This window comes from Megascapheus bottae, chromosome 28 (genome assembly GCF_031878675.1).
Source record: "Megascapheus bottae isolate mThoBot1 chromosome 28, mThoBot2.hap1, whole genome shotgun sequence".
Classification (NCBI taxonomy): Eukaryota; Metazoa; Chordata; class Mammalia; order Rodentia; family Geomyidae; genus Megascapheus; species Megascapheus bottae.
Window position 1 is genome coordinate 12234941 of NC_143536.1, and position 27716 is coordinate 12262656.

The 27716-nt window shown below is 44.3% G+C and overlaps 1 protein-coding gene across 5 annotated transcripts in view; it reads left to right on the forward strand.

Moving 5' to 3' along the window:
• The window catches only part of Nf2 (NF2, moesin-ezrin-radixin like (MERLIN) tumor suppressor), a 90218-nt gene that overhangs the window by 48558 nt on the left and 13944 nt on the right, over positions 1-27716 (forward strand). For all 5 annotated transcript variants that reach the window (XM_090320433.1, XM_090320432.1, XM_090320430.1 and 2 more), the window contains 10 exons: positions 2228-2296; positions 3803-3885; positions 7092-7167; positions 10054-10188; positions 14317-14391; positions 17130-17243; positions 19276-19398; positions 20730-20947; positions 22789-22894; positions 26025-26152. In XM_090320433.1, the coding sequence (XP_090176559.1) occupies positions 2228-2296; positions 3803-3885; positions 7092-7167; positions 10054-10188; positions 14317-14391; positions 17130-17243; positions 19276-19398; positions 20730-20947; positions 22789-22894; positions 26025-26152 (1127 nt within the window). The remainder of the gene's footprint in view (positions 1-2227; positions 2297-3802; positions 3886-7091; positions 7168-10053; positions 10189-14316; positions 14392-17129; positions 17244-19275; positions 19399-20729; positions 20948-22788; positions 22895-26024; positions 26153-27716) is intronic.

Genomic DNA, 27716 nt, shown 5'->3' on the forward strand with positions numbered 1-27716 from the left:
GATAAACTTTTCAAGGACACATAGCAAGTCAGTGGAGGAACTGAGTGAAATCTTGAATAGCCTACCTCCAAAGCCTCCTTCCTGAGCTCTGCAACACCTTCCAGAATGCTTGGCAAGCCTCCCTACCATCCGTGCTTATTATGTCTCTGAGCCTGCCAGAAGTAAGGAGAAAGCAGGTCCTTTCCAGGTATTTTGTTTTTGCAGTAATGGGAGCCACACATTCAGTTCTCTGTTGTTGTTTCTTTTCTTTCTTTTTTTTTTTTTTGAGACAGTCTCAAGCCCAAGATGGCCTTGAACTCACAGCCCTCCTACCTGCTAAGATTACAGGTGTGCAAACTGTACTTGATCCAAAGATGTAATCTTTTACCTCCTCTGCTAGGGATTGAACCCAGCAAGTGCCCTACCAACCGATGGCATGTTGTTTGAGACAGAATCTCTCTGTGTGACTTAGGCTGGCCTCAGACTTCTGATACTCTTGCCTTAGCTTCTCGAGTGATGAGGTAACAGGTGTTACTAGATTTTTTTATTTTCTTGAGGTGGCAGTGTGGTAGTGTATTATTGAGGATTAAATATAGGGCCTCACATTTGTCCAAGTGCATCTGAAGAAATAGTAATTCATGAAGGGCTTTTACTGTCAGAGCAGTATGGGAAGGAGGCCTGATTTTTTTCCTCTGTTGATCATGTCTGTGGTGTGGCCGATGAGTTCATTTGGATAGTGGTACACCAGAAGTACACCATCGCCCGTTTGGCAATGGGACAGCCTGACCTATAGCACCAGCAACAACATGCCTGACCTTGTGTTTTGCAGTGTTGATGACTAGAAAGAAGTATTTATAAAAGAGTGTTTTGAGATACAGAGCTTTGTTATTTTTGGTAAAAAAGGAAAGTACCGAATGCTGATTAATAAGAAGATAGGCTTTAATTTATGTGCTTCACCATTAGCCTCTTTTTAAACATGGTTTTCTTTTTTGCATTTCGGATATTGGATCCAGGGCCTGCTCATGCTAGGAAAGTGAGGTGTGCCCTTAGCCCCATTTTTTTCCTTGTTGTGTGTGTGTGTGTGTGTGCGCACACACACTGGTCCTCCAGTTTTAACTCAGGGGCTGGATGATATCTCTGAGTGTTTTTGCTCAGGGCTAGCACTCTACTACTTGAGCCACAGCTCCATTTCTAGCTTATTGTTGGTTATATGTAGCTTATTGTTGGTTCCCTGGGCTTTCTTGCCTCTGTGGCTTTGAATCACAATCTTCAAATCTCAGCCTCCTGAGTAGCTAAGATTATGGACGTAAGCCATAAGCATCCGACTCTCTTATTTTTAATGATTCCCTGCTCAGACTTGAATTGTCTAGGAAAGAAAGATTTATTATTTATTCTTGCCAGTCCTAGGGCTTGAACTCAGGACCTAGGCACTGTCCTTGAGCTTTCTCAAGGCTAGCTCTCTATCACTTCAGCCACAGCACCATTTCCAGCTTTTTCTGTGTATGTGGTACCTAGGAATCAAACCCAGGTCTTCATGCATGCTAGGCAAGCACTCTAACACTAAGCCAAACTCCCGGCCCCAGGAAATTTTTTTTTAAAACTCAGAAAATTTCTAAGTCATTGTTCCTGGAAAAAATAAATTAAAATGCAGTTCCCATTTCCAAACCCCTAGTGACTTGCTCTGCAGCATATACAAAATCAGTTAACCTTTTGCTCAACTCATTACATAGAAGGAATGACAGGGACGACATGAGTTTTCTGAAGCAATTTTCAGACCCTTCTGTGAAAGGTATTAAAAAATATTGCTTGTGTTATTCCTGGTTCCCACCTAGCAATTGGTTCCAATTACCAACCATTTAGGAGCGTTTGTAGGTAAGACTCTTATCACACTTTGTTAATCACAACTTTCAAGGCAGTGTTTTGTTGTTTCCATCCAAAAGCTAATGTTTCCGAAGTGATTTCTTTCTTCAAGGGTTAGAAAGCAAGACTACATTTCCATACAAATGTCACATTCTTATTAGCACATCACCTATTCATCCCTTATGGGATTTTTGCAACTCTGCTCCTAGATATAATCAGCTTTGTATTTTCATTCAAGGATAACAAACTGGCAAGGTTGAAATCTTGACTTGTCATCGGAATTGAATTGCTCCCTAGAGCTGGGAGGAGGGGGATGAGCGACTTGAGCCCTGTTCAGAAATGACAGCAGTCTTTAGAATCCCAATCACCTGCTCTCTTCTCCTTCCAGTATGGTGACTACGACCCCTCTGTGCACAAGCGGGGATTTTTGGCTCAAGAGGAATTGCTTCCAAAAAGGGTAAGAAAGCAAATATCTGCGTTGGAGAAAAAAACAAAAAACAAAAAACATAGAAGAGATCTGGCCTAAAGGAAATCTACAAAACAGCTTTAAGGAATGTTGAAAGTACATGGCAAACACATTTTCATAGTTTTCAATGAATCTTAAGTTAAAGATGATAGAATCTCAGTTAAGCATATATTTTTACTTATTATTTATTTATTTATTTTGGGGACAAGAGTCACTTGTAGACCAGGCTGGCCTCAAACTCACTGTGTTGACCAAGCTGGCCTTGAACTTGAAATTCTACTACCTCATCTTCTCCATTGCTGAGATTATGGTATGGAGCTTCAATGCCCAACTTTCTTGAAGTGTATTAAAAAGCAGAGGTTGCCAGGTGCAGTGGCTCACGCCTTGTAATCCTAGCTACTCAGGAGGCTGAGATCTGAGGATCTCAGTTCAAAGTCAGCCCCAGCACTAAAGACCATGAAAACTCCTATATCCAATTAATCATTAGAAAAAAAAAACCAAACAAACCCAGAAGTGGTGCTGCGGCTCAAGGGGTAGGGCGGTAGCCTTGAGCTGAAGAGCTCAGGGATAGCACTCAGGCCCAGAGTCCAAGCCCCATGACCAACCAAAAAACAACAACAACAACCCCCCCCCCCCCAAAAAAAAGCGGAGGCTCTTGGAGTTAGTTCAATGTATTTCTTTAGTGTGATGAGTTCTTCAAAGGTGGTTGAGTGACAGTGAATCCTCAGGAGCTGTAGGAGTGATGTGTTCAGTGGGGAACTGAACTGGGGCAGGCAAGGGTTAGATAAAGGAGACAGACTGGAAGGGAGGGGTGGGCCTAATGGGTTTATCTTTTTTATTTTTATTTATTTTGCTAGTCCTGAGGCTTGAACTCAGGGCCTGGGCACTGTCTCCAAGCTTCTTTTGTTGAAGGCTAGTACTCTTTTCACTTGAGCCACAGTGCCATTTCTGTCCCCCACCCGGCCCATATGTGGTTCTGAGGAATCAAACCCAGGACTTCATGCATGCTAGGCAAACACTCTACCTCTACCTCATTCCCAGCCCTGATGTTTTGTTTTGTTTTGTTTTTAATTGTTACAAAGAGAGCCGTCCCTTTGGCTGTTTTGTATTTTATAACCCTACTCATCTATCATTGGGTAATAAAGGCCCTCTTCACCTCTCAGCCTCTACTCATCCTTTGGAACCTTTGTTCAAGTGAAGGCTTAGGGTTAGCATTGCTCTGCTGCCAGCAGTGATCCTGGGATATACAGCCAGGCGGGAAAGGGCAGCTGCTGCCAGCCAGGGATGCAGTTAGACCTGAGAAATCCTGTGGTTTCCAATGCACCACCAACTGAGTGGTGCTCTGCATATGACTCCCTACATGCAGCTTTTTAAAAAATAGTGTCACTGTTTTGTAAAAATGATCCATAATTACAAAAAATGGCATACAATATCCAGACTTACTTTGTGTGTAGGTTTTTTTTTTTTTTTTTCTAATTTTGCTCTCTTTTGTGGTAGGTAATAAATCTGTATCAGATGACTCCGGAAATGTGGGAGGAGAGAATTACAGCTTGGTACGCAGAGCACCGGGGCCGAGCCAGGTGAGGCCACTTCATCCTTGGTTTATATTTCTTTATGGGTTTGTTTCCCCCACCCTTAAAGAACTAGGAAAGTAGGACATGCTTGTTGAACAAAATGCGATATTGAAGAATATAAAAGGGAAAGGGAGAGCTGGGAGTAATGTCGCTCTTCAGTTTCATGTGTATTCTAAGCTTTGCTCTAAAGTAGGTGTGTCTGCTGCCTGTGTGTGTGTGCATTGAAGAATTCTATTGTGTGAGTAGCCCTCGGATGAATGCATTTGGAGAATCTGCCTGTTTCTCACTGTGACAAAAATGTTCTGCAGCTGGGCACCAATGGCTCACGCCTATAATCCTAGCTACTCAGGTGGTTGAGATGTGAGGCTCATGGTTCAAAGCCAGCCCAGGCAAGGAAGCCCATGAGACTTTTCTTTCCAATTAAACATCCTAAAGTGGAGCTGTAGCCTCAAGTGGTAGAATGCTAGCCTTGGAGCCCAGGCCCCTATTTCAAGCTCCAGGACCAATTTAAAAAAAAAAAAAAAAAAAGTTCTTCAGTACCGTGTCTTACATACAGTTTAGCAAATGTATGAGTTGTTTCAGGATAACTTCTCAGAGGAGAGCTGCCGGTCAAGGATGTAAGCATTTTGTATTTTGCCAAGTGTTACCAGCTCACCCTCTAAAAGTTGTGTCTATGCACATGAGGTCCTCAGCAATGTCACCAGTGTCTGCTCCCACACCTTTATTTATCCTTCACATTTGTCTTGCCTTGCCTTTCCCTACCCCCACCCCCTGCCTTTCTTTCTTTCTTTCTTTCTTTCTTTCTTTCTTTCTTTCTTTCTTTCTTTCTTTTTCTTTCTTTCTTTCTTTCCTTTCTTTCTTTCTTTCTTTCCTTTCTTTCTTTCTTTCCTTTCTTTCTTTCCTTTCTTTCTTTCTTTTCTTTTCCTTCCTTCCTTTCTTTCTTTCTTTCTTTCTTTCTTTCTTTCTTTCTTTCTTTCTTTCTTTCTTTCTTTCTTTCTTTCTTTCTTTCTTGTCCTACGGCTTGATCTCAGATCCTAGGCATTCCCTGAGCTTTTTTTGCTCAAGGCTAGCACTCTACCACTTGATCCACAGTGCCACTTCCACTATTTTTCATTTTATGTGATACTTAGGAATTGAACCCAGGGCTTCATGTATGCTAGGTAAGCACTCTACCACTAAGCCACATTCTTGGCCATCAACATTTATTCTTATCTAAACAATTATAGAATAAAAGATAAAAATTTATGCTATTAATAGTATTCTCCTGAGGCTCTCTTTCATTAGCCTTTGAAGTTTTGTTTTTATTTGTGGTACTGGAGCTTGAACTTAGGATCCTATGCTACCTGCAGGCTCTCTACCACACCTTTTTGTTTTAGTTACATTTCTGATGGTCTCTTACTTTTGCCCAGATTGGCCTAGACCACAATCCTACTACCTAGAGTCTCTTGCATTGGAGTCAGAGACAGGTGTTACTACCTTCTAGCTTATTGGTTGCGCTTATGTTTTTTTTGGCCAGGGATGCCCTGGAATTGTGATCTTGCTACTCTCTGTCTCCCAGGTAACTTGGGTTTCAGGTGTGAGCCACTGTTCCTGGCTTTTTCCTTCTAATCAACTTCCTATCACATACTTTTTTTTTTTGGTTGGTCATGGGACTTTGCTGTCCCTGAGCAATTCAGCTCAAGGTTATCGCTGTACCACTTGAGCCACTGCACCACTTCCAGTTTTCTGGTGGTTAATTGGAGATGAAAGTCTCCCAGACTTTCATGTGCCTGATCTGGCTTTGAACTGTGATCTCAGCTTCCTGAGTAGCTATGATTACAGGTGTGAGCCACCAGTGCCCAGCCACTTTTTTTTTAAACTTTCTACATGTCCAAAAGTGGACAATCATAAGTAAATTACTTGATCAGTTATCATCGATGATGGGAGAAAATGGTTCATGATCCTCTCCCTGCTTCCTCTCTTCCCTAAGGTAACCAAGTCTTCTGATTTCCAGTATCCTAGATAGCATTGCCGCCTCTTTTTCCTCCCTGTCCCCACTAGTGCTGGGGATTGAACGCTAGCTAGCTTCACATATGCTAGGCAACTGCTTTTTTGTTGAGCATCATCCTTAGCTGGGTGCTGTCCTTTCTAAATTTTAGATAAATCCAATCTATTTTTGTGCCTCACTTCTTTTACTCAACCTCATAGTATGAGATTGGGTTTGTGGCATGTTGTAATAATTTTCTCATTTTCAAAATGGCTGTACAGAATTCCACTGTATTAATATAACACAAAGTATTTATTCCCCTACTGAAGGACACTTAGATCGTTGGATTGTCTCATGGCTTTTGCTGTTGCAATAATGTCAAACAGTTTCCCAAAGTAATTCAGCCAATTTGCATCAGCCTTGTGTGTGATTTCTGGTTCCTCCGCCTGCTTGCCAACACTTGGCATTCTCTCAGGGTGAATTTTTAAAATCCATTTGAGAGCATTTTGAGATCAGAGAGAGAAAGAGAGAGAGACGGAGAGAGAGAAGGACAAGGTCAAAGAGAAGCCCGAGTTAAAATATTTTAATACTGTTACCTATTTGGTAGTTTTCTGCAAGTCATTGCTTCTTCCAGAGCTTACTTTCAATTTGACTTAGGAAGTTGAAGTAGGTGACCTGGCTTGAGTTTTACAACCAGATGGCTTTTGTCCCAACCTGCAGCAGTGCCTCAAGAAATAAAATCAGGAATTAGCTACCAGGTAGCTCTCAAAAAGAGTTGTTCATTAACAAAGCCTTCTAGATCAGGAAGTACACCAAGATAGGGCAACAGCTTAAATAAAATAAAATTTGAACATCAAACCCATCTGAGGTTACAAAATAATATCCTTTTCTTTGCACAGTGCTGAGAGTGGAACCTAGGGCTGGGGCATGCAAGCATTCTATTCCTCATCTACACACCCAACCTCTCCCCACCCCCATGTTCTTTTCTTCTATCACTTGAGACAGATGTCACTATTTACCAAGGACACAGTATGAAATTGAAGCCAAGAGATAGCCTAATGAGTTTGTTTCCTTATTTTGGCTGGGGTGGGAGATTGTGCTTGTGTATAGAGCTTTTGCCTGTGTCTGTTCTGGTTGGTGTCTTGAATCCAGAGGAATGCCAGGTTTGGAATGCACAGCTTGGTGGATATCTGTCCTCACCCTCATCACTTAGCCTCAGTGACATTGCCTTCCCTTCTCCTCCCAGGGATGAAGCTGAAATGGAATATTTGAAGATAGCTCAGGACCTGGAGATGTATGGTGTGAACTACTTTGCAATCCGGGTGTGTGGACATTCCCCTGAGTTCCTTCAGACACTGAACTAGGGCCAGATGGCCAGTGGGTTGCTTCTTCATCCCAGAGTGGTAAAGGTAGAACCTTTCACAGTTCAGTGATAAAGAAGAAAAGGGAGTGGGATCCTTAGAGCCTGATTTTCTATTTTTGGACTTCAAATTAGATCAGAGGTAATTAAGTGTCAGTAGTGCCTTGGAGGACTCAGACCCAGTATGGCTCTCAGCAGAGACCTGTTGAAATGCTGGAAGTGTAACATTTGATTATTTCAGACTCTTAGAGAGCCAGGGCATACCTAGAAATACCATCTTTCCCCAGGGCTCACAGAAAGTAAAGCTGCCTTTATAGATTACTGATTTGTTTGGGTGGAACTCTTGTTCTTACTGTGAGGCTAATTGGTTTCCTATTCAGCCTATTAATGGTCCATAGTCCTTTGGGAACCCAATTCTTCTGCAGAGAGCTTAGTTTGTGTTAAGCTCAGGTCTAGCCATGGAGCATGTTTTTGCAGTTTACAGCCAAGCAGCTTCTTCCAAAGGAATATGTGCCATATGCAAAAGCATTTTACCACTGGGAGATGAGTGGATGATAATATAGTCAGCCACAGACGAGTGGTTATTAAAGTGATTGGCCACAGTGGTGTACCTTTATGGTCAGTTATGCTTTGCTTTCCTTTTTTAGGTTCCTACACATTTTATATTAAAATTCAGTAAATTGAAGCATATTTTTAATATGCTTTCTACATAGTTTCTTAAGTATAGGTTTTTATGGATTACTTTATAGAAAGCATGACTCACTGAAGTATTCTGCTATTTCATTTAGGAAACAAGAGCCTAAAATGTGCCATAATAATGTAGAAGGTTGTTTTAATGTTTCCATCATTTGTATTTACTAATTGTACCCATTTTTTTAGGTCCAACTAGCACATGTCTGGATTTAGCTACTCAACTCCTGTCTTACCCCACATACCCACCACTACTCTACAATATTAGACCATTTTAAGGCTTTATATTAGACTTTCTGAAACTACACAATGAACTAAGACAAGTGCTTAAACAATTTTCTCAAAAATTTTATTTACTGGCTGGGAATGTGGCTTAGTGGTAGATTGCTTCCCTAGCATGCCTGAAGCCCTGGGTTCAATTCCTTAGTACCACATAAACAGAAAAAGCCAGAAGTAGAATTGTGGCTCAAGTAGTAGAGTGCTAGCTTTGAGCACAGAGAGACTCAGGGACAGAGCCCAAGCCTTGAGTTCAAGTCCTAGGACCAGCAAAAAAAAAAAAAATAATAATCAAAATAATAATAATTTTTGGTCAGTTGTGGGGCTTGAACTCTGGGCCTAGACAATGTCCCTGAACTCTTCAGCCCTACCCCTAATAATAATTTTTAATTGGTAGATAAAAATATAATAAGCCAGGCCCTGGTAGCTCCTACCTACTCAGACAACTGAGATCCGAGGATTGAAATTCAAAGCCAGCCTAGGCAGGAAAATCCCTGCAACTCTTACCTCCAATTAACTACCTCAAAACTGGAAGTGGAGCTATGAACAAAAAAGGCTCAGGGACATAACTCAGCCCCTGAGTTCAAGCCTTAGGTCTGACCAAAAAAAAAAAAAAAAAAGACACTATGAGGCACTATGTGATCAAAACAGTTTAATAGAGGATATTCTCTGTTTAATTTCTAGAAGTGTCATAGATAGGAAGCAAGAAGGTAGTTTTTTTTTTTTAATTTAGTTTTAACTAAGACAAGCGATATCACGAAATACCTAATTTTCCAGGATGTGTTATAGATGGAAGAGTAGAAAGTGTCACTTCTATTAGCACAATGGTTAAAAGCTTTGCAGAGGAGCGGAAGGCTCTTGACTAGGTGGTAGCACCTGACTTCAAGTGTGAGGACGAGTAAAGAGATTTGTCTTGGAGCCCGCACTTCGTCTGACACCTGCTGTTAGATTGCTACTTCTAGTCAGAGTCCAAGCACCTCCGTTTGCAGATCTGCTTTCTACCCCTGAGTCTGGCTTCAATTTCCTTGTTGTCAGCAGGAGGTCAGGAGCTGTAATGTCTTTGCGTGGGGAGTTTCCTTCTACTACCAAACAAAGGCTGGACTTTGGTGCTGGCTGCTAGCCAGTACAGCTGTCTGTGAGGTTGTGGCTGACCGTTTGTACTTGAGTGTCCTCTTTGCTGACCAGGTCCACTATTCCTACATAGTTAATGCTTTAAACAGCCTTATGATGGTGTCATTTCTATAGAATTCTCTTGAATTTATGTTCTTAACAATTATTAGGCATTTCAAACATTCAGGGAGAGAAGTCACAATAAATTTTTAGTGCATGTCTATAATATCCACTAACTAGATGCTATAGTTAATTTTTGACTCTTCTATAGTAAAAATACATTGAGTTTCCATTGTAACCTAAAGTGAGATTGACTAGTCCCAGAATTTTAGATTTTAGTAATCCAATAATCTCCCTCCTTCCCCTTTCACTGGGGATTGAGTCCAGGGCTTTGTGCATGCTGTGCAAGTACACCCTCAGTGAGTGCTTCTAGGCCCCAGCAATCTTTCTTTTTATATATGAAGTGTTTTGCTGTATAGGTTTTAAACTATGAGGTAACAACATAGATTACCCCTCCTTTAGACATTGAACCCTGAGAAGAACCCTCAGATGCCCCCTGAAAGGGACGCTTAAATCACCAAAACAAGACAGTTTTGCCTCTGCTTGCCCCGGTTCTAGAAGCTGGAAGCCCCCTAGGTTTACAAGACAATTGTGATTTCTGTTGGGACCTGTTGAAACTTGTCAGATGTAACAGTGTGTGCCAGGTTCTTAAGAAAGTTGAATCAAATCTCCCGTCGGAGCTGACAGCGGCTGCTCTTTATTGGCTCTGCAGAATAAAAAGGGCACAGAGCTTCTGCTTGGAGTGGATGCTCTGGGACTTCACATCTATGACCCTGAGAACAGGCTGACCCCCAAGATCTCCTTCCCGTGGAATGAAATCCGAAACATCTCATACAGCGACAAGGAGGTAGGACATGCCTGTACTGTAGATGCTGCTGGTGGCCCAGCGGCCCAGCAAAAGGTTTTTCCCTGCCTCTCCTTTGTGCTGGCACTTCCCCAGCCAGACCTTCAATTGCTGTCAGTGAAAGGACTTTTAATTCCCAGGCGTTGGGATTTTAGTTGTTGATTTTTAAAGTATTTGCAGAATAGTATTGTCATCTACTTTTCCAGGCGTATTGCTAAACCCCACTATTGACTAATGAGGAAGCTCATCCTCTCAGCATTAAACACCAAAGAATAGTAAAAAAGAAGAGAGGAACTGTTTCTGATTACTTAACTTCCTAATTTCTGGTGATCAATTCTCTTTGCATTTTAAGTGCTGCCTTTTTGAGCTCTTTCTGTATCTAGTGCTTGTCCACAAAATGGGAAAAAAAAAACAAAACAAAAACACATCACATATACTACCTATATATAGATGTGTATGTATCTCTTCAATGACAGAAATAAAGATAATGCTTATAAACAAATTCGAGAATAAGTTTGAATAACTTATAGGATAATATCTTTTTCCAGATGCTACAACCCTGTGTTCATTCATATGTTCAAACCCAGGACTTCATGAGTGTGAGCAAGCATTATCACTGAGCTCCTCTCCTAGGCCCTCTTCATTCATTTAAGGAACTACTGAGCATCTGCTTGGTTCAGGGTTTTACAGGGCAAACAAACATGTAGAAAACCCAGCCTCAGCCCTTAGGGAAGCTGTAGTCCAGCCACACTGGACTCACGTGATGGACAGCCCATCATATGAGGAGCACCGGTGGTGGAGGTGGTGAGACTCTGACTCAGTCCCTGTGAGAGGCCTGCTGTGAAGGCCCAGGCTTTGTTTTCAGTTTAGGTGCTTCCTTCTTTCAGGAAGCAAGGATGCAGAGGGATCCAGTGACTTGTGTCTGATTGATGGAGTAGTAGAGACTGGGGGCCAGGGTGGCCCAGTCGTGGCTTTTCAAGGAAACCTAGAGGCTTGACTCTGCTCAGGGCTTTAGTAGCACCTGCACATCCAAGGCCCAGAGTCAGGAGTGAATCACAGTGATTTGTGTTGTTGTCTGCAGAACCCTGAGCTCTGAGCAGATTTTGTGCTTTCTTTCTTCATAGAAACCGGAGGAAAGGAACACCAGGCCCTGGTTCCCAGTGTGGGCTTGAGGTGTTTTCATGTTTGCTGAAGCAGATGGGGCTTTTTTTTTTTTTTTAAATACAGCAAGGTCTTCTGTGTATATGTAGCCCAGCTGGCCTGGAACTCATAGTCCTGCCTAAGCCTCCCAGTTGCTGGGGTTATAGGCATGCTCCATTCATCTGAGCCTGGCTCAGGTTGAAGTTTCTTAATCCTAAACATCTCATCTTGACTTTGAAATTTTTATAGTTAGCCTGGAAAGTGAGCATTAAGTAGTTCTTTTTGAAAGTACTTAAATTGAAAGTACTTAAATTGACTTAAGCAATAGATGTATCACTACTGTATCTGTCTTCCAGTAGCATCTGTTACACATTTCTGCACTGAAGTCTCTCCAAACACACATTTCTCCTAGAACCCAAGGATTAAAGACTCCCCTAGTGTGGCCCAATACAGCGAGCTCTAACGTACCCTTTCCTGGGGCCAGATGCCGTTATGTTCCACCATGTCAATAACTCATGTAGTAAGTGGACCCCAAGCTGTCTGGGCAGAATGGGAAGTTGTCTTGGTAGTTACGCATGACAGCCATGCTATCAAAACACAAGTGTTGGTTTATTGCAAGTGATCTATTAGTTTCTTTGTGTACTCCCTGGCCTGCTACAGTGCCTGCGGCTTCCCTACCACTTGTGATTTCCCACCAGCAGCCCTGGGTTTGACAAGAAGGCCAGAAATAAGCTCACAAAATTCAAACCAATGGCAGCCCACACAAGAGTGATACTGCTTTCAAGTTAACTTGGCCAAAGGTTAAAACAAAAAATCATTTTTTTGTTGTTAGTGTGCTAATTGTCCTTGTTGGACAATATAACATATGAAAGAAATGTCTAACATGGTGTCGCCCTCAACATGTTTATCTGCTAAGTAATTGTTTTATTTTGGTGTTGGGGAAGAAACCTAGGGCTTGACACATGCGAGGCAAGCAGTCTTCCATTCCTTGCCCAATCATTTCTTTTCATGCTTAGGGGGAAAAAAAAAATCACGTGTTCTGTTGTGAAGCTAAGTAAGTCTTTCTTAGGAATGGGGGTGCATCTTCGGAGTATTTTTTTCAATATCATTTGTATCTGGGTTTTTGTTTGTTCATTTGTGTGCGTGTGTGTGTGTGTGTGTGTGTGTGTGTGTGTGTGTGTGTGTGTGTGTGCGTGCGCGCGGGTGCGCGTGCACCAGCCATTACTGGGATTTGAGCCTTGGGATTGTCTTTGAGCTTTTCCCACTCAAGGCTAGTGCCCTAGCTCGTGAACCACAGCTGCACTTGCAGATTTTGGGTGGTTAATTGGATATAAGTGGCACTGACTTTCCTTCCTGGGCTAGCTTTGAGCCATGCTCTCAACCTTTTGAGATGCTAGGATTGTGATTGTGGTGGTTTTTTGTGTTTTTGTTTTTATATTCTCATCCATACACATGCTGTTCCCTGGTCAGATTCATCCCCTCTCCCCCTCTCTCACCCACCCCCATCTTTACTGTTCTCTTTTCATATACCTGTAAAGTACTGCAGCTATATTTACCCTTCTTTCCTCTCTTCATTTGCCTTCCCTCTCCCATTGCTACCCACTTCCCGATGGAACCTGTTCCACATTCCTATCATTCCTTTTCTTTCCTGTAAATTAATTGTGCAAAGGGGTTTCACTGTGGCATTTTACACTGCATATATTATATTTTAATCAGATTGGCCTTTTCTATTTGCTCTTTCTACCTCTCTATTACTCAACAGCTTTCAGTGAGTTTCCTTATGCCATCTTCATACATAGATACCGTGTATTTCAATACTAGTCACCTGCTGTGAGTCTCACTCTCTCCTCCCCCACACTCCCCAAATAGTCATTCGTATGTATGTACCTATGCATGCATGTATGCGTATATACCTATGTATATCTTTTAGGACTAAATTCTGCTCATGAGAGAGAACGTGCAGCCTTTGTCCTTCAGATCCTGGCTTCCTTTGCTTAATGTGATGATTTGCAGTTTTCAAGGGCATCTTTGGCATCTAGACTCTGTCAGATCTCCTCCACGGTGGCTGAGAGTGGCAGTTGTCTTTGTTTTCTCTAAGCTTCCCTGCCAGGGGTCTGGCCTTGTCTTCTCTTACTGAGCTACAACCCTGTCCTTACCATTCATCTTTCTCTTCGCTTTGATTTCAGAAACTGTTTCTCTTGTACAACAACCCATTGTTCTTTATATTTTATCCCTTCCATTAGCAGCTTTTATCAAACACTGTCCACAATCACTAACCTGTAGTGACTTGTTGTGTCCTACCATGTGAAATCCACACCCCTCTGACTCTTGCTTCACACATATCCAGCCTCCTCTCTCTTCCTCCTGCTCTAAGCCTATTGCATTATTACCATCGCCAGGAAACAAATAACATCAAATATACCCATACTCCCCTTTCCCCATATCTTCTTTATTCCTATAATTTATCTTCTCCAGAATGCTATCTACACTGCTTTCTTCTTACTCTTACTTCTTTCTTCTTTCTCTATGACTAGTCCTAGTTCCCGCTACTCCTCCAGGACATTTGCAAGTCACTACCTGGTACCAGTTTTTGCATAACTGATTATTATTAGTCTGGTTCCTGTTAGCTTGTGAGCTTCCTGAAGGCAGAGGAAGTATTGTAGATTATATGGCTCTCCCAGTGTGGCCTTGAGGGTGGGCCTGTCACAGGCTCTCATTTGAGGTCATCTAGCATCCTTTCCTCATAGCCACCTAAGGTGGTGGAAGGTGCAAAGCACAGTTGAGGATCCCGAACCTCTCTCTGCAGAGCTAGACGTGGAGCACTGTATGCCTCTGAGTTTCTGAGGCTTTGTTCCTGGGCTCCAGGAAGTGAGGCCAAGGCCTGGCCTGGTGCCGGACCATGGCCACAGTGGTTGGTGTTTTGTGGAACTTCCCAGTTGGTGGTAGCATTCTAGGCTGACCTGCTAAAACTGTTCTACTTCCTTTTCTCAGTTTACTATTAAACCACTGGATAAGAAAATTGACGTCTTCAAATTTAACTCCTCAAAGCTTCGTGTTAATAAGCTGGTAAGTTAAGATGCTGTTTTTCATTATTAATAACTGGATTTTTTTCTAAGAAATTGAATGCTTTTTAAAAAATTTACTTATTTTTAAATTTATTATTATTATTTTTTTTTTCCAGTCCTGGGCTTGAGCTCAGGGCCTGAGCACTGTCCTTGGACTTTCTCAAGGCTAGAGCTCTACCACTTGATCCTCAGCACCATTTCTGGCTTTTTTCTATGCATGTGGTGCCGAGGAATCGAACCCGGGTCTTCATGCATGCTAGGCAAGCACTTTAACCACTAGGCCAAACTCCCCGCCCCTTAAATTTATTATTGTAGAGATGATATACAGAAGGATTACAATTACATGATTCAGGCAATATATATTCTGTTCCCTCACTCTCTCCCAGTCCCTCCCTCCTTTCTCCATCCACAAGTTGTATAGTTCACTTTCACCAATGTCCATTGATTGAGCTCCACTGCTGAACTTTTCCACCCTTTTCCCCCCCAACTTCTCCCTCCTCTCTCCCCTCCCAAAGATATACACATGAATGAGCCGTACATAAAGTAAAGACCAAATCATCCAAACTAAAAACTAAAAAAAAAATATCTTTTGTTTCCATATCTTGGAGTTTGTTTCGGTGTTCAGTAAATATACACTATATATGTATATTATTTTATGTAAATATGAAGAGACACATGGCATTGCATCTTTGTGATTCTCTTCTAAGACTATCTTCTTTTGGTCTCACTGTATATAATTTTTCATATCCCAGTGCATTCTAGATCTAAGTCCCACATGTCAGAGAGAACATGCATTGTTTGTCTCTCTGAGCTTGCTTACCTCACTTAATATGATTTATTCCATCCTTTTGAATGCTTCTTTGTGTGTTCTGGTCCTGGATCTGTTCTGGGATCTGTTCTAAGGATCTAGGTCCCTGTCTCTGAGGATTTTTTTTTTGCTCAAGGCTAGTGTTATACCACTGAACCATAGCTCCTGTTGTGGCTTTTGCTGATTAAGAGTCTCCTGGGGCTGGGATCATGGCCTAGTGGTAGAGTGCTTGCCTAGCATGCGTGAAGACTCAAGTTAAATTCCTCGGTACCTCATATACAGAAAAAGCCAGACGTGGCTCTGTGACTCGTGTGGCAGAACTGTAGCCTTCAGGAAAAAAAAAAAGTATCCAAGGACAGTGCTCAGGCCTTGGATTCAAGTCCCAGGATTGGGGGGAAAAAAGTCTCATGGACTTTCCTGCCCTGGCTGGCTTCAAACCACAGCCTTCAACTCTCAGCCACCTGAGTAGCTAGGATTACAGGTGTGAGCCACTGGCTTCCTGCTGAGTGCTGTGGTTTTTTTTTTTTTTTTTTGGCCAGTCCTGGGGCTTGAACTTGGCCTGGGCACTGTCCTTGGACATTTTTTGCTCACGGCTGGAGCTCTACCACTTGAGCCACAGTGCCACTTCCGGCTTTTTCTTAGTGTATGGTACTAAGGAATCAAACCCAGAGCTTCATGCATGCTAGCTGAGCACTCTTACCACTAAGCTACACTCCTGTCCCTGAATGCTGCTTTATTTATTTATTTATTTATTTTATTTATTGTCGGTCGTGGGACTTGAACTTTGGGCCTGGATGTTGTCCCTGAGCTCTTCAGTTCAAGGCCACCACCTTACCCCTTGAGCCCCAGCACCACTTCCCTGAATGCTGCTTCTTAAAAGAAGCTTTCCTCATCAGAATGATTTGTGACATGTGGAATGATAGCTTATTTGGTATTCATTTTTCTCTTTAGCTTTACTTACTGGTCTAAAATTTAAGCTTACCTACTAATACTTTTTGGAGGGATAGCAGTGCTGGGAACCAAACCCAGAGTCTTAGACATGTCAGGCGAGTGTTCTATCACCATGTCACGTTGATTTACATTTTTGTAGTTAGTAACGAAGTTGAACATCTTTGTGTATATTTATTGGCAAAATCATCTTTCCAAGTTCTGTTGAATACTTGTTTCATGTCATTTGGCAATTTTCCTCTTGGATTATTTGTTTATTCTACTTGTTTTTCTTTTCCTAGCGTGTGGCTTATTTTCTTTTTTGTAATGTTGTAGAAAACAAAACCTTTTAGTTTTAATGTTGACAGATATAAAAAATCTTTTCCATAATTACATGTGCCTTTTGTTTCTTACTTGACGTAATTCTTTTTTCCTGATTATAAAGATATTCTCTATTTTCTAGTATAAGTTGCCAAGGCAAATCTTTGCATTTGTCTTTTTTTTTTTTTGCCAGTCCTGGGGCTTCAACTCAGAGTGTGAGCACTGTCCTTGGCCTTTCTCAAGGCTTGAGCTCTACCACTTGGGTCTCACCACCACTTCCGGCTTTTCTCTATGTATGTGGTACAGAGGAATCAAACCTGGGTCTTTGTGCATGCCAGGCAAGCCCTCTACCACTAGGCCAAACTCCTAGCCCTTCTTTTATGTCTTTAATCACCCTGGAGTCAGTTTTTGTGTATGGTGTGAGGGAGGGGTCCCGTTTTTTCCCCCTCTGGATAACCTTTTGCAACAGCCCAATTTACTCCATGACCTTGCCTGAAGCATTTTACATGTCCAGAGCCAAGAGCACTGGAGGCCACCAGCGGAACATCTGTCTTTCACTCCATGCTTTCCTCCTCAGGTTTTCTGCTACCCACTAGAGCCCATGATGCTGTAACACAGGGCGGCCTGGTAAACAGCAAAACAGATTTGTGAGTTTGACATTTCTCCTGCTTCTATGGTCACAGATTCTCCAGCTATGTATTGGGAACCATGACTTATTTATGAGGAGGAGAAAGGCTGATTCTCTGGAAGTTCAGCAGATGAAAGCCCAGGCCAGGGAGGAGAAGGCTAGAAAGCAGGTAAGCAAGACTTGTTTTAGCTGCTGCTGCAACTCTTGGCTAGTTCACTCCTGGGGAGTTAAGGGGTAGCTGTGCTCTTATTTTATCCCAGTTGGGATAAAATGGAGATGAGCAGTCCATTCTAATAGCACATCTAAAGGAAACATCTCTAGTCATTTGTACATTTAAGTGTGATGCACACATTTGGGACAGGATAGCCAGGCATGCTTTTGACCCTCCATCCACCTATCTTTCTTTTTTCCCGTCTGTCTCCTTTGCCCTGCCTTCCCCTTTTCTAATTAGATGATGATAGAATACATGGTGGCATTTCAGTGCTTGCTGCAGAATGCTAATTAGGCTCTGGCTGCACTTCCTCCCTGCAGGTCAGCCTGGCCACGGCACCCGCCACGGGAGGTGCTGGAGAGGGCCTTACAACTGATTGGACACACAACATCATTGTTTTTTTTACTCGCAGACCTTCTCTGCTCTCTGAAATCCACACAACTAATTTGGGTCTCGCTGCTGAGAATATCAATTTTGTTTTGGGGTGAACTGTTAGAGTAGCGGCGGCAGCAGTTGGCTGCCCTCAGGACTTGCCAGCTCAGAGGTGTGATAATTAGCCTGTGTGCTGCTCTCTACTTGGGAACCCCCAGAGAGGCTGGCTCCCAGCCCTGTGGTTTAGAGTAAAATGCCAGTGGCCCTTCAGCTTTCTCTCTCTCTCTTTGTGTTCTAGGACAGCGGGCCATCAGTGGGCTCTTTGGAGTACTGTGGGGGTGATCGGATGGGTTTTGTTGGACAGTGAAGTGCTACAAAGCCAGCATTGAGTCATAGTGGCAACTTTGAAGAGAGCTGTCTTTGACCTTGTCCTCAGCAGAGCAAAGCTCAGAAATGACAGATCTGAAGGAGTCAAGGACTGTGGAAGTAGGAAGGCCTCGGGGCCCTGGCAGGGAATAGCGTGTACACAGTCCAGCCAGCAGAACAGAAACCTTGGAGCCAGATCTGACGCTTTGTGTGTGTGACTTGGTTTTCCCATCCATCAAATGGAGCCAATGATGCTTGTTCTCTGTCTCAGATCAGAGAGCACATTGTGATCAAAGGTTTTGTAAGCAACAGACTGGATGAGATGAGATTTCCTTTATTATCAAGGTAGAAATCACCGGAAAAGTCCAGTGCTAGGAATTGAAGGGGAGGCTACCCAGCCATGGAGAAAAATACAGACAAATTCTATAATTTGTGATTAGTGAACAGGTTTGGGGTTTTCTTGTTTTGTTTTGAGGATTGAATTTCAGGCCTCACCCTTGCTACCTTTTTCGACCACTTCAGCTATATCCCCCAGACCAGACTGGACAGTATTTTATTATTTGTCTTTGGCATTATTCTTTCAAGTTCCAATGCACTGATTTTATTTCATATTTGGGAAAAAAGCAACAGTCTTAGAAACCTTGTACAACCAGAGTTTGCGATGAGATTAAAGCAAGAGAGAAATAATTAAATGTGCTTTTATTATTTAGGGCAGAAAATAATGCAGTGGTCACTTCTGGCTTGTGCGTTCTGAACTCAGCCAGTGCCCTGGGATCAGAGACTAAGGATGTCCTCTATTTGTTTCCCTTATTGAGCTCGCCAGGTGGCCCAATTAACACTGATCCAGGTGGTAGCAGAAGCTTTGTACTGTTCCCTTAAGGATGGGGGTTGTGCCTTCATGCAGGGCTGGGCAAGGCTGTGCTGTGGCTGAAATACAGGGTGGGAGCCATGGATGCTGCAGGTTTTGTGGATGAAATCAGGAGAGATGGGAAAGGTTCCCGTGGCTCACAGGTGGTGAGCTTGGGTTTTTGTTGTTGTTCATTCATTTATTCGCTCACCAGTAGTTTCTCCAAAGGGCACAGCTTTCAACCCTGTGGCTGATTGAGGACAGAGGGAGCAGGGCAACAAGCATGACCCAGGCTATTGAAGTCAAGAAGGGATTCTCACGGGGGGGGGGGGGGAGCTCCCCAAACTGGGCATTCCTGGGTCCCTGGAGCACCAGGACTGAGTTCCTGCCTTTGTTCACCCCCAGATGGAGCGGCAGCGCCTTGCTCGAGAAAAGCAGATGCGGGAGGAGGCTGAGCGCACAAGGGATGAGCTGGAGAGGAGGCTGCTACAGATGAAAGAAGAAGCAACTATGGCCAATGAAGCGCTGGTGATTTCTGAGGGTCCACGTCCCAGGAGGCTACATGGGAACTCCTCAGTCAGACTCCTGAGCACCTGGAGTCGGCAACATTTGCTTTGATCTAGTTTATTTCAGGGCAGTGTGTGTGTGTGTGTGTGTGTTTAATAGTACTGGGGTTTGAATTCAGGGCTCTGAGCTAGTTAGGCAGATACTCTACTACTGGAGCCATACCTCCAGCCATTTTTACTTAAATCAGGTCTCATTTTTTGCCTGGGCTTGCCTGAACCACAGTCCTGCCTGGGATGACAGGTGTACACTACCATGCCCAGTTTTTATTGATTGATATGGAGTCTTTTGAATGTATATTCCCAAGATCACCTTGAACTACAATAACTCACAATCCCTGCCTTTCAAGTAGCAAGAATTACGGGTGTGATCCACAGTACTGAGCTTGTTTCAGCTTTATTTTAGCAGGATGCCAGTCCTGGGGCTTGAACTCAGGGCCTCAGTGCTGTACCTGGGCTTTTTCTGCTCAAGGCTAGCACTTTACCTCTTGAGCCACAGCTCTCCACTTCTGGTGGAGATAAGTCTCATGAACTTTGCTGCCTCACCTGGCTTTGAACAATGATCCTCAGATTTGAGCCTCCTGAGTATCTAGGATTACAGGCATGAGCACTAGTGCTTGGCTGTTTCAGCTTTTAAAAGGTTGATGACTTTTCTTCCCACCTCAGCTGGCAGAAGTAGATTAAGTGGAGTTTCTGTCCCTCCAAACTCCACTGTCATGGTGGCATTTTCTTTACAGCCAGGGTTTGTAGGCTTGACACTTAGAACCCATCATCTGGGGCACCTCTACCCCAGAGGATAATTTGCAATGTTCTGTCCCCTACTGATGGCTACACAACACTGCCGCATGGTCCATTTGCCATGGTTAAAATGCTTTGAGGATGGAGGGCTGACGGTGTGGCTTATTGGTAGGGCACTTGCTTACCCTGTCTGGGCCTCCACACCCAGCCTCCTTGGGTTTTATACCACCGATTTAAGGGAAAGGATAGAGGGTACTGGACTGCCAGCATGGCTCAGTTTATAAGAGTGCCATCTAGCAAGTGTGAGGCCCTGAGTTCAAACCTCAGTACTGCCAAAAAAAAAACAACTGAAGGACATTTGCTCTTGTTCTCTGTGGTAGAGCTTACAGGGCTCTTCTGGGTAGATGTGGCGTGTGATCTATTGCCAGGTGGTGCTGCAGGAAGAGGGTCCGGGTTACAGCCAAGAAGCCTAAGACTTTTGCTACCTTGTGTGCTGGAGGCCAGATGAGAGGAGATGGGTCCCTGGCCCTCGTCAGCTGAGAGCACTCTCCTCTACAGATGAGGTCCGAGGAGACAGCTGACCTGCTGGCTGAAAAAGCTCAGATCACCGAGGAGGAGGCCAAGCTCCTGGCCCAGAAGGCAGCAGAGGCAGAACAGGAGATGCAGCGCATCAAGGCCACGGCCATTAGGACGGAGGAGGAGAAGCGCCTGATGGAGCAGAAGGTGCTAGAGGCTGAGGTGCTGGCACTGAAGATGGCTGAGGAGTCAGAGAGGAGGTGAGAGGGAGGCCCGGGCCTTAGGACCCTGCAAGGTCTGTATGGTCCTAGCCTTGCCCTGAAGCACATGTGGATGCAGCAGTGTTCGGAGGCTTCTCCATCGGGAAGAGGAGGCTGGTGGGGCTGGAGCTATTGGAAGGGCACAGGAATGGAGTTCTTGTGTCCAGATATCACTCACAGACACAGGCTGACTCTTGACTCTCTCTCTCTCTCTCTCTCTCTTTCTCTCTCTCTCTCTCTCTCTCTCTCTCTCTCTCTCTCTCTCTCCCTCCCTCCCTCTCTCCCTTCCTCCCTCTCTCTCTCTCTCTCTCTCTCTCTCTCTCTCTCTCTCTCTCTCTCTCTCTCTGCTCTGTGTGTGTGGCTGTCTCTCATACACACACACACGAGTTTGCAATAAAACCTCTGAGTGTGTCCATAGACTGCTTTTACCTGACAAGATGCAAAGAAGCACTTTTTGCATTAAAAAAAAAAAGTGTTATTTTCCTTTCTTTATTTGGAAGCAGGCAGGTAAGCAGCCGTTGTTTTCCTTTGAAGTAAAAGTAGACACCCACTTTCCTGAAGCCTTCCTGTGACAGATGGGGCTGGGAGCCATGGTTTTCGTTGTGACTAAGATGCTCCAGCTTATGATCAGGTTGAAGGATGGGACCATTGTCTGTACTTTTCAGGAACTGTTCTAAGCTCTGCACTGTTTGGGTCCCGCAGCCTTAAGACAAACACTGGCATGTTCCCCACGGCATCTGGCTCTATTGATTTAAGACACTTGAATTTGGCTTTAGCTACAAGGTGCAGTTTCTGCACTTTCATTCACGATGACTCCTTGCTTGTCATTCTGGAAATATAGTTCCCGTCCTGGGACCTTTCCCAGGTCCCTTTCTTTCTGTGTCAGGGTGACATCACCTGTGAATTAGATTTTTGTGAGACTTGGTCCTAATGCCAGCTCTTATGCTTACTCGGCCTCTGCCTTGTCCAAACTGACCTCAAATTCCTGGACTCAAGTTATCTTGCCTCAGCCTCTGGAGTAACTGGGACTGTAGAACACACATCCCACCACTCATTTGGCTTACAGAACTTCTTGTTTGGCTCTTTCCCCACTGCCTTCTCTCTTCTTGTAGTCTGGATTTGCTAGTGGGTTTTTTGTTTTGTTTAATTAAGCAGTTGTACAAAGGGCTTTCAATTCTCCACATCAGGTTATAAGTACAATTCATCTTGACAAATGTTACCCCTTCCATCAACCTCTCCCATTTCATCTCTTCCAACCTTACCCTCAAGTGACTTTATGTTTTTGCTTTGCTCATCCTGAGGCTTGAACTAAGGGCCTAGCCACTGTCCTTGAGCCTCTTTGTGTTCAAGACTAGTGCTCTACCACTTGAGCCACAGCTAGAGGCATGGCTTGGCAATAGAGCATTAGCCCACCAAGTGCAAGGCCCTGAGTTCAAATCTCAGGACTGCTTTGAGTAATTAATTAAAAAGATTATTTTTAAAACATGGAAAAAGGGGCTGGGAATGTGGCTTAGTGGCAGGGTGCTTGCCCAGCAGGCATGAAGTCCGGGATTCAAGTCCTCAGCACCACGTAAACAGACAAACTGAAAGTGGTGGAGTGGTGACCTTGAATAAAAGAAGCTCAGACAGGCCCTGAGTTAAGCCTCAGGACTGGAAAAATGAAATAAAACATGGAAAAAATGAATAATATTCATGTTGTTGTTGCCTTGGAAGTTCTGACTTTATAAAACTTTCCTGTTCCCCTGTTCCCATTTGCCTTATCAGATACCATCCTTGGGGTTAGCATGGGCGCCTCCTCTCTTGGCCTGCTGTGGAGCTGACATTTCCTCCTTTCTTTGCAGAGCCAAAGAGGCGGACCAGCTAAAGCAAGACCTGCAGGAAGCCCGTGAGGCAGAGCGGAGAGCCAAGCAGAAGCTCTTAGAAATTGCCACCAAGCCCACATATCCGGTGAGCCTGGGCGGGGACAGCTAGCCTGCGGTTGCTATAGAACTGTCCCCACAGCCCTTCGCATCACCTCCTGGTGCCTTTAGACTGACCATTCAAGCAAACACAGGTTGGAAAGCATGGCATTGACATCTCCCCCAGCCAGGGCCCAGCCTGGACCCCCATGGTCTGTTATTGGCCTTGGACTAAGTAGTTACCACTTTGGTTATCTAGGTAACAGGCAGCAGGCCTTTTCCCAGCTCAGGAATGTTTTTCTTATTCTTAAGTAATATGATCTCACATTATCCTAGTATTATTATTATTATAGAGAGCAGTTTTGCTCTCTGACACCCTAATGCTGAGCTGAATGTAATCTTCAGCTCTCCGTACATACCATATGCCACATTCCTGCTGTGGGAAGGAGCGACCATACCTCTCAGAATGAATTACTGCTGTGCAGGACCCAGCTGCCAATGCAATGTTCGACTCCTGCTAAGTGGGGTCATGAAATAAGTAAAAGCTGTTTCCCTTCCTCTGTGTCTTCCGTTCAGTGACTCCTTTACACCCCGTTTCTATGTACACATACACCATGTAGTTGGAAAAGTAGATCTTTTTTTTCTTTTTTTTTTTTTTTTTTTTGCCAGTCCTGGGCCTGAGCTCAGGGCCTGAGCCCTGTCCTTGGACTTTCTCAAGGAGGCTAGAGCTCTACCACTTGAGCCTCAGCGCCACTTCCGGCTTTTTTCTATGTATGTGGTGCCAAGGAATCGAACCCGGGTCTTGGTGCATGCTAGGCAGGCACTCTACCACTAGGCCAAACTCCCGGCCCCGGAAAAGTAGATCTTGACAGGTGTGCACAGCTGCCTCAAACACAGCTTTCCTGGGGCAGGTGGGATCAGTGTAATACCTGAGCTGACTTGTGATAGGGAGTGGGGTCTAGCCAGGTAGCGAAGAGATAATAACATGTTCTAGGCAAGTGTACAGATATACCCATGTCACAGATACACAGCTTGTTCACTCACATACATTGTATATTTATGCATGTTATATTCCTATTCTCACATGGCCCAGAACATGGAGGCACAGGGGATATGAGCTACCCCAGATTTGCAAGGGAGAGGGGAGAACTTTAGATCCTGGTTATCTATTAGTATTTAACAGACAACTCAAGCCAATTTTGTGACTCTAAACAGCCACATGCTTACTTTTGGGGCGAAAAATTATTCTTTTTGGCAGTACTATGAATCGAACAACTCAGGGCCTTGTGATTGCTAAGGGCAAGTATAGTACCACATGAATCTGCCACCCAGTCTTTTTGCTTTATCTTTTAGAAAGAGTCTCACACTTTGGCCCTAGGCCAGCCTCAGAACTCCTTCTTCTATCTCTTCTATCTCCCAAATACCTGGAATTGCAGGCATGTGCCACTACACCCAGCTGAATTTTTTTTTTTTTTTGCCAGTCCTGGGCTTGAACTCAGGGCCTGAGCACTGTCCTTGGACTTTCTCAAGGCTAGAGCTCTACCACTTGAGCCTCAGCACCACTTCCGGCTTTTTCTATGTATGTGGTACCAAGGAATCGAACCCGGGTCTTCGTGCATGCTAGGCAAGCACTTTAACCACTAGGCCAAACTCCCGGCCCCAGCTGAATTTTTTGTTGTTGTTGCCATTCCTGGGGCTTGTACTCAGGGCCTGAGCACTGTCCTTGGGCTTTCTCAAGGCTAGAGCTCTACCACTTGAGCCTCAGCACCACTTCCAGCTTTTTCTATGTATGTGGTACCAAGGAACCAAACCCAGGTCTTCATGCATGCTAGGCAAGCACTCTACCACTAGGCCAAACTTCTGCACCCCACCCCCCCAGCTGGAAATTTTTATGAAGTATAATTTTATGTGTGTGTGTGTGTGTGTGTGTGTATAATATAAAGAGAAATACTTGAATTACCGTTGTACATCTTGATGAAGTTTCATAGACTGACTACGCCTACATGCTCAATATTGAGATAAAAAAACATAATGTCCTAGCATCACAGAAGCTCTCGTTCAACTCCATTTCTGACACCATCCATATACCCAGCATTTGGCTTCATTATCATTCCAAGTGAAAGTTCTGAGGCTCCCCTCTCCCAGACCCTATCCTAGACTCAGTGAAGGTCTTAAGGATGAAATAGAGGCAGATCCTGCCCTGGGGAAACTTCGAGGGTATAGATAGAAGACACATCTGAAAGGGAATATTTACAAGGTAGAATTACAGGAAAGAGTCACTGCAGAAACACCATCATAACGTGTAGCACAGCAAAGGAAAGAATGTCCATCTGGCTGAGAGAGACCTGGAAACACTTGGGTTTTGATGAGAGATTGAAGATGCCGAGGGAGATAGAAAGATGAAGCAGAAGGAGGGAAATGATACAGGCAGGAGTGCTGAGGCAGGAGTGCTGAGACAGGAAGGCGGCCTGGTCAGGGACAAGCAGCTGGTTGTGATTTAGTAGGGCAAATAACGAAAGGCACCAAAGAAGCAGATCAGGGCCATATTTTAGATGACCCTTTGTTCTGGGATGAGAAGTCCTGAACAGAATGTAATGGTTTTATCCTGTGCTTCCTCTTGTTCTGTCTTCCAATTCTAAGCCCCGCAGTTGGTCAGCAAACTCTCCTGGTCCAGGGCCAGACTCCAGTGCCTACATGGTCACTGCAAATGCCTAGCATTGTCACTGGTTACTCTGCCTTACTCACTGTCGTGCCTCTTGCCTGGCACCCTTCTTCTTCTGGCACATTCTCTGATTCCAGCAGAAGCATCATTCCTCCTAACATACTTCCTCCAGCCCCCTCTGTCTCTGTTCCTTCCCTGACTACAGTGTTTACCTTATTTAACTGCAAGGATTTGTGAATACATCTGTTTCCTGAACAAGACTTTCAGCTGCCTGGAGCCAAGGACTCTGACTTGCGTCCTGCATTTCCAGCTCCTAGCACTGGGCCCAGGAGCTTCCTTAGTGAACAAGTGCATGGGAGAAGAGGGAAGTTGTGTTTGATTTAGATGAGCATGAGAATGGTCAGATTTGAGGGGAGAGGGCTTATCCACTTGGGTTGGGTTGGGGGTTGACACCTGTCACCTGACAGCATGGTCTTGTATAAATCAAATCTCCTAATTGGAGCTTTCTCACTGACAGCCCATGAACCCAATCCCAGCACCACTGCCTCCAGACATACCTAGCTTCAACCTCACTGGTGACAGCCTGTCTTTCGACTTCAAGGATACTGACATGAAGCGGCTTTCCATGGAGATAGAAAAAGAAAAGTACGTAGTCCCTCGTGGCCTGCTTGGGGCAGCTGTGAACAAGAGTGAGTAGATTAGGGCCTGGGGAGAAGGAGGGTCACCATAGCAGCCTGTCATCAACTCTGCAAAGGGCTGCTCTGTTGTCACCCCCTGGAAGATGAGTTTCCTAACTAAAATTAAGCACAAAAGATCAGGAGTCAGTATTCCAGTATAAAAATAACACTTGTAACTGCTAGCTACAGCATGCTCATGCCTGTCATCTTAGTTACTCAGGAGGTTGAGATCTAAGGATTGAGGTTTAAAGCCAACTCAGGCAGGAAAGTCTCTGAGGCTCTTCTGTCCAATAAACTATTCAGAAAAAAAAAAGACAGAAGTGGCACTGTGGCTCAAGTGGCAGAGCACTAGCCTTGAGAAAAAGAATCAGGACAGCACCAAAGCCCTTAATTTAAGCCCCAGGCCTGGCACAAAAAAAAAAAAGAAAAAGGAAATGACCTTGACTGGTGGCATGGAGTTTATAGCAGCTCCCAACTTTGACTGAAGAATTAAGTGGGTAGTTAGGTTGACCCTGGAACAGTGGCTGGCTCCTGAGCATGTTCTTGGCAGCAGCGGTCTGCAGTGTGCTTAATAATGAAGGTGAAACAAGAAACTTGGCTTGAGGGCTGGAGCATGGCCCAGTGGTAGAGTGCTCGCCTAGCATGCACAGAACGCCTGGGTTCAATTCCTTGGTACCATATACACACAAAAAAGCCGGAAGTGGTACTGTGGCCCAAGTGGTAGAGTATTAGTCTTGAGAAAGCCCAAGGACAGTGCCCAGGGTCTGAGTTCAAGCCCCAGGACTGGAAAAACAACAACAACAACAAACTTGTCTTGAGGCTCAGGAAAACTGGCAACCAGGTGAGGCCAATCTGCTGTACAGGGCAGCAGTCTCCTTGTGGGAGAAGCTGAAGTGAGCGCCCTTCTTGCCACAGGTAAACTGGTGAATGGTGCTACAGCTGATGTAGAACAATCCCAGTGGTTCTTCAGATTGTACACCTGAGCGCACTCTCTAGCTTTTGTCTCCTTTAATTCCGGTTAAGAAACAAACAGCTCACTGACATCAAAGGAGATTTTAGTGCTCCCATTTCATAAATGGAGACAGACTTAATGAGCTCACTCAGCAGTACACAGCTGCTGAGCAGACCAGGGGTTGAAACCCCACACCCATATGTGCTACCTCAGGACAGCCTCTGGGAGTATGTCTCTGTGGACTCCATTGTGGGCCACCCCAAGCCAGCCTACCTTTCTCTTCAGACCATCATAGCTAAGACGCCAGTGACATAGAGCTTCCAGTGGTGGCATTTGCTGAGCTCCTTTCACCATTGTCCAGATGTAGGTATTTATGTGATTATGATCAGTATACAACTAGATTCTATTCTGTATCCTATGGGATGGTGTGTGTGTGTGTGTGTTTTAATCAGTTGTGGGGCTTGAACTCAGGGCCTGGCGCAATCTCTGAGCATTTTGGTCAAGGCTAGTGCTCTACCACTTTTTTTTTTGTCAGTTATGAGACTTGAACTCTGAGCCTGGGCATTGTCCCAGATCTCTT